The sequence below is a fragment of the Opisthorchis viverrini genome (assembly GCF_000715545.1).
Source record: "Opisthorchis viverrini unplaced genomic scaffold opera_v5_167, whole genome shotgun sequence".
NCBI classification, from domain to species: Eukaryota; Metazoa; Platyhelminthes; class Trematoda; order Opisthorchiida; family Opisthorchiidae; genus Opisthorchis; species Opisthorchis viverrini.
In genome coordinates, this window is record NW_008751825.1 from 916180 (window position 1) to 923463 (window position 7284).

Below are 7284 nucleotides of genomic sequence, written 5' to 3' on the forward strand. Positions count from 1 at the left end.
ATCTCTTTAGCACGTCTACAGGATGCAGAATGAACGCCAATGCGGTACACACCGATCTTTAGCGAACAGCTATTTGTGTGAGTTCGTTTGGAGGCAAAGATTTTGAAAAACGGACCTTTTCATGCAAATTATTAATGGCATGTCCCTATTTCACCCTCTTCAATAAGGGTTAAGAGTACATATTTCATATCTTCTTTTTTCAAAGCTTTTTCGAGTGGCGGGAGTTAATTTTTGGCGGGGCTTGTCTGGAAAAGATTCATCAAAAGTACCATATGCCTATGCTTATGTTTATTTTGACTATTTTAAAGAGTTTTTTGTTGCTGACTAGACGTAACCTACTACTCATAAGGATGCTGAAAACCCTTGGACTTTATGAGTAGTAGGTTACCTCTACATACATTGCGCAATACGCCGGTAATGAAAATTCGTTCCGAGCTTACGGCTGCCATTTGGGTGATACCTATAGGTAAGTGCATTCCTGTATGCTTCCCTCTTGTTTTTGAATTACACTGCATATTTGAAACCGGTGTTCGGGAGCACAAAGCCTCTGGTTGGTTGAGACTGATATGCCCGTGAACTGTGACAGGTCATCATATCCAACACACATCAATGAGATTCATGTGACCTCATTCAGCGTCAAAACCTAGGACTTATTCGATCTACTGTTTAGTCATATGTACGGGCATAAGTTCTTCCGTTATCCGATGAAACACGTGGGTGAATTCTTCGTCTCAAGGCGGTGTGACAAGATGTTCCTTGTCTTGATGTTATTGGCTCAGAACCCACCGAGGATACGTGTTACAGTTTGAAAACTGTCAAACTGCTAGAGTGGTGATTTCAATCTGTTCTGAACACGTCCAACTGAATGCAACCTTGTGGCGGTTGTGACTTGCTAACATGAATGCAACAAACAGAGGGACAGACATGAGAACCACACATGAACACTAATCAAGCTTGTGATTGGCAGCCTACACGTGCTCCTGTGGGAATATAACAATCAGTCGATTTAAGTCTCAGACTGTCTTACATGAACCTTTCAGTGTGTCTGTGTGAGTTGCGAGATGAGGTGTTGGCACACCCGCAAAGCTACGGGGCGCACATCCGTTGGAAACCAAAGCGTATCTTTGCGCCTCCATGGCGCATAGTCATGAATACCATCTTCGAAGTCCAACCTGGTTGAAAAAAGGTATTTCACTGACACCGGCTTTTTTGACATTTCCTCCAAGAAGACCAGGTCATACGCAGTACTTCTAAACGCCAGTGACTTCTTGGGGGCCCAAGAGTAACCCGGAATGAAATCCATGGTTTAGTTCTGAATTGCCCAACAAAGAATTTGCGTGCTTGGTTTGTCAAACCGACATCTAGGAAACTAACGACAGCCTACTGTTAATGAATGTGGGGTCACGTGGGTACGTGGGTCACGTGGGTACCTATGAAAAAAGACAATGCATTGCCACTGTGGGCTAGTATATGCAGTCAAATTGATCTAAACATGACTACAACTTCTGTGGAAGTTTGCTGGTCTGGAATACCCGAGATCATCCAGTCGTGCTTTCGTTGAGACCAACCTACTGGATTTTTAACACATCCACAGGTGGTAACACTTTCACGGCCATTTGGAGAACACAACTGAGCGATGGCCAAGTCACATGTCCTACCAGATGGTGAGAATAGTAAGCGAATGGCTCAAAATAACTGCTGGGCTAACGATGGATACTACTGATGAACCAAGCGAGTAGTCTATGATTAGTGGCCAAGCTCCAATCCCCCTCGGGAATTGTAAAACTGCCTTGTGACCTTCGTTTACTATTGTGTAATAGTCAATGAATCTCCAAGATATTTCACGAGGACGCGTGGCTATGTGCATATGAGCTGTTTACCGTCTTGTCTAATGACTTGTAACTAGTAACAAGGGACCTCGCAGCGAAGAGCTTTCCCCTCACTGGTAGCTGAACTGGTGGTTTTCAAAAATAAATGACTCTGGATCAAGGGAGTAATGCAGATTTTCACGGGGTTCCACCAGATTTACGAGGTTTTTTCGGAAGACAGTCTGGATGGTTCTGCATGTTTAATTCGGATAGATGTCCTGGCAGAGAACAGCCTCGTGAAACGTACTCACGGGCAGTTCTGTTCATATATCTCCAACGGGATATATTCAGACAGTTGGATGATGGCCGTAGGTTTTTCTGGTCACACTGCTCCAAGTAGACGATACATCGAAAACTGATGTGCTGATAGCTAGCAGCTCTGGAAGCTCAAATTTGCAGGTGAGATAGGGATGATGGGCTGAGGTTCATTATCTGGCGTCGTGCAGAAACCAACATGAGTAGTGCGGACATCAAGCGTGACGCCATCCACGCCTGACAGTTCTTAATACAGCAGACACAGTAAAAAAATTCATATTGTGTCACCGGAACCTCTCCCCAGGCTTGCAGTTTGCAGCACAGAATTTACCTATTGTCCTCTATCTAGCTTTTTCAGTCAGAACCATACTCCGACTGGTGTGTCTGAAAACGCTGCCTCCCAAAGCAGCCAAACTGTACGTGCCCCCTTTCGGACCATGGCAAATCATGAATGTCTCAAAATGATCTAACTCACATCGGTGAACGGTGTAGATCACTACAATCTCACTCTCAGCAAACCTTGTCAAAGGCATCAGTATGACAAGAGTCCTGGCGTCCTTTTTACACAGGCTTTAGCTATCAAACGAGATCGTTTATATGGCGCCTAGATTTGGAACCGCAAAGCAATCCACAGTCACCCATTTTTTAGATGCTTCTCCTCGACGGGCCGATGTCCTCAGAGGAGAAATGCGATAATTTTCTCCGCGCATTGTCGGTTCCAGCGTATCGATCGCTCTCATCCATGGTTTGATCGGCTTGGTTCGGTCAGGCATTGTGGTTATTCCTTCCTGTGTCTCTTTAAGTGGTTGTGATCTATTTGGCAGTTTGCTACTGTTCTAAGATGGAGCAGCAAGCAAACCGATACAGTCCGACCTGATGAAACGCAACTGGTCAGAGGAAGCTAGTTAGATGAGGGTGCCTTCGGACAACACGATGAAAAGTTCATCCTGAATATCGTTATTCGTCTGAGTAGGGCACACACCGATCACGGATAGACGCACGATTGTGTTATGGTACCTATGCCCAAATACATTGCTGTCAAGCGTAGGCAAAGCCAATCAGGTAGAGACAACCTTCCCCACAAAACACACGCGTGCGACTCCACACGATTGGGAAACCAACCAATCACGTGGAAGGAACACAAACGGCAGCCAGGGCGAAGTTGTCCAATCACGAATAAGTATCACACGCACCAGCTGACTGATCGATCCATGGAATAACTCAAGACGTGAAATGTGTCAACTGTGTTTGGGATAGTACACCAGAGTCAGTGGACAGTGGGCCCAAGAGAAGTTACTCTATTAAGTTCTCAATGAATCATATAAAGTAGATTACCTTAGAGACTTTCGAGCTACTGATTTCCAGTCATTTTGGCGCACATCCAATGATAAATCCATGTCATATGCTAGCTTCAGTAGGTGCCTGAAATAGTCTTTTGAAAATTCCCGGCCTTCAACAGATAATCTATGCTGAGTGTTGTTCATAAATCGATTTATTCATCTACATTATATTCAATATGAAGCATGATATTCATATGAACAAAGTACACTCATCATCCGAAACATCGGTGTATAATTTGATCGGCTGACCTTATAACAGTACGTTACAAATTCCATCTTACAAGCCAGTGATTCATAGCTGTCAAGTTGGACTATCCTGTTTTGTGTTCGAAGTCCTCTGCTTTCTTCCGCAGAAGTGTACCGGAGAGATTGAGACGCTCCTGACTTGGGCACGGGGAATTCGTTCGTAGTTCTACGTAGTTAGATCACAGTGTTTGCTGTGATGAGTTGCGACAACTTCTGCATTTTGCCAAGCTCGGCTTTTTCGAAGATGCAAGATTGCATTCCCTTAGGTGATACATTAGGAATTTTATGATTAGTGATGCGTACGTGCTTTGCAGTCTCCCCCAACTAATTTTCATTAAATTAGCCCCTAGCATCGTCCCTCGCATTTCTTCGCGCGCTTTGTGACTGGCTGCGTTGAAAACGGCGTTAGCTCCTGTTATCCATACGGCTATGGTGTTCTACCCTAAAGACTGGTTTTTTATCGCACCTTGGTAAAACTTGCCAGGATCGAGAAACGGTTAGGCCTGGGGCATCAAACAGACGTATCCACGCCCAGACAAATCAACTTAATAACCTTCGGAACACAACCTTTTAAGTTATTCCTGCCGTGTGAACAAACATGCTCACGTAAAATCGGGAATCGTATTTTAACACGCTCTGATCTGCCCAATTCGAGACGGCATGGGACATCGCGGAGGATAATTAGGATGATCAGGGTTCATTGAATGCCCTTCCCCCTCACACCCAGTTGTCAAACTACAGCCTACCTGCCATGCCACCAGAAGGAAGGCTGAGATACTACCAGGCTGCCCAATCCTAGACAAGGAAAGTCGAGAGGCAGAGGTCGAGTTCAAACCATGGACCTTCCTGTAAGTAAACTGACGCTCTAGCCACTGAGCCATCTCGCCCCCCCCCCACACACAAAAAAAAATCACAGCGGTTTATAGCCTGAGCTCATTCACTTACGAACTGGTGAATCGGATCGAATAACGAAGAAAATTGGCTTCAAACAACTGTGTCAAGTACTCCTTGTTAGCGTTTTGTCTGGAATTTTTATGCGGATTTTCTTGGTGAACTCAATCACAGTTTCAAAATGTACATAAACCAAAATTTTGTGTTTGGAAGGGCCACCATGCCGGTTCGTTTTACAGTGTCTAGGGCTATCAGGACTCACGTCACTTCTTGTGACTTCTCGGTCTTCACAACCGATGGTGAAGTCGAATTTCGAGACTAGTCAAAATCAGTGTGTTGGCAGACAGCTACACTTAATGTGGAGGTTTCCAGCATGCTTGAGGCTACCTGATCAGGAAACCGTGAGGGGCAGGTGGGGGAAAGAATCAAACAGAACAATTACTTGACGGCCGTTAGAACTGCTCAAGCGTAAACGAATCGTCCATTGGGATAGGATCAGTCATGTTCGCCGAACTGCACCGGTGAAATGGTGGTTAAATGCCTGTTCCACATGTCACAGGAGTTCCACGCACCCTCAAGGATATGCAATGAAGGTGCACCTCAACTCCAGCGTTTCACACCCCTAGTACGGATCAATCAGAATTATCGCGCCAGCAAAAGAGAGGAATTACTGAAACAAGAGGGTTGAACATGATTCTGATAGGAGCAAGTACCACTGTAACAGTGATGCTACTGATGAGAAGCACGCGAGTAGTATGTTTTCTCGTAAATCCGCTTTGCGTCTCTTGAAAAGTGAGATCTATTACGAAATTTGCGGAGTCTCTCTGTAGCATTTGCTTGCAATTGAGTATTTGTCAATGAATACCCAGGAGCGTTCAGGAAGACGCGTTCAAGGAGAAGATGGATATTCAGTTTTTGTAAACAAGATGCATATGAGAGTTTTGCTCCCTTGTCCAATAGTCTGTAACTGTTGATTTGGCATTTTCTAACAACTCTGAACCGAAGGTCTACTCACCTGTTTGTTTAACGAACCGCATTCTGACGAACAGCGCAGGGGATGACAGATACGGTCTGTTTCACCAATAACAGAGAGCCATACAGTGTGGATAACCACCGATGGGACGGAGCCTGTTAGATATGGTCCCCATCTTCCACCCAGTCAACATATTGTTGAGAAATCTCCTGTGTGATCTGTGAGAAGTAACTGACTAGTCTCTCCAGGAACGAGTGTCTTTTCTGAAGAAGCACCTATCTAGTTGTTTATGCCACAAAAATCGGCCTTTATGGAGTGACACTGGGGATGATCTTATAAAATAAAACAGTTGGTCAGGAACTCACAGCTTGGCGGGTGCTCCAGCTTGGCTGGAAGGCAAGTCATACGTAGTGAGTTGGAATTCACAAACATCAGCTAGACCTTTCCAGGCTTTGTAAGCAGACCTAAAACAGAGATGAATTCAGACAACCACATTTTTCAAAAATGACCGCACGGTTGTTTGCGGACGAGTACGCATCAATTTAGATTTCATTTGATTTACTGTACTTTCTCACGTTTGAAACAAAGTCCAATGGAGTCCGGAGTTCAGTAAACGAGTGAAATTCTATCCTTTTTTGCGGAGCTAACTTGTATCTACCACGCGAAAAGACAACGGTAAGCTAGAATGTTGGTATATCACATTTGTGTGGTGGCGACGCTCTGTGTCAATGACTCTCTCGAAAATCAACCGATCACCCATCACGTGATGTGATGCTGTTAGGGCTACACTAGGGACAACAGCTACCCACCCAATCAACAATCACCTGACGTACAAAAGTGACCATTAATCCGAAACATTGCGACCCTTAACTTTGTGCTCCCTTTCAGATAAGAAAAGGCAAGCAATTATTCCACAAATCTTCCTCCTGTGACCTCTGTAAACTCTGGACCTGGCGTCAAAGAGTATCGCCCCATTTTCATACGGCAAAGCACATTTTCGTAAGGTACGTTGATGAAGCGTCTGAATAGAGTTGACATATCCTGAGAGTCGTGCCGAGCTCCTGGGTTCATGTGGCTCTTGGGATACCCCAAACTCACACGGAGGTTCCTAGGAAAAAACTGTCTGAAGATTCTAGTTGGTCGGCTTATCGAATTTTCCCAAATAACTTGTGCAAAATTTCGGGAAGTCTTGAGATGACACTCGTGGGATAACAGATTGCAAATCAAAACCCAGTTTTTCCAAAGAATCATTCCAGCCTTGACACCGCTTCTCTGCTTGGGGTCTATTTCCTGCAAAACACATTTTGGTCTTGAGGATGAAATCAGAGTTTTTTGAGTCGTTTCACTGCCAGAGAAAACTCAAACTTTGTTTCGTGAGCACTTACTCTGAACTGGTTCTCCTACTTTGTCTGCAAATGTGCAATACAACAGTGCTACTTTGACAAGTGGCAACTTAGCGTCTGGTATCAAAAAGCGCTTGTACCTAGAAAAGTATGAGATTAACAAACACGGAACCGAAATGTCTCATCATCATCATCAACATCATCACCATCATCATCGACAGCATAACATCAGTGTTCAACACTGATGCTTCACTGCTGTACGACCATGATTTATGTGAAAGCCTTGTTGTGAAGAACAGAGGAGAGGGACTTAGTGCTAGCTTAACACAATCATTCCGAGGTTCCTACAACTCCAGACATCCACTCAG

At 44.6% G+C, this 7284-nt stretch overlaps 1 protein-coding gene across 1 annotated transcript in view; it reads right to left on the reverse strand.

Annotated features, from left to right (window-relative positions):
- The window catches only part of T265_07393 (hypothetical protein), a gene marked incomplete at both ends in the record, with an annotated part of 9335 nt that overhangs the window by 1404 nt on the left and 647 nt on the right, over window positions 1-7284 (reverse strand). Inside the window, 3 exons of the mRNA XM_009172897.1 lie at window positions 4456-4555; window positions 5334-5594; window positions 5939-6037. Coding sequence (XP_009171161.1) covers window positions 4456-4555; window positions 5334-5594; window positions 5939-6037 — 460 coding nt within the window. The remainder of the gene's footprint in view (window positions 1-4455; window positions 4556-5333; window positions 5595-5938; window positions 6038-7284) is intronic.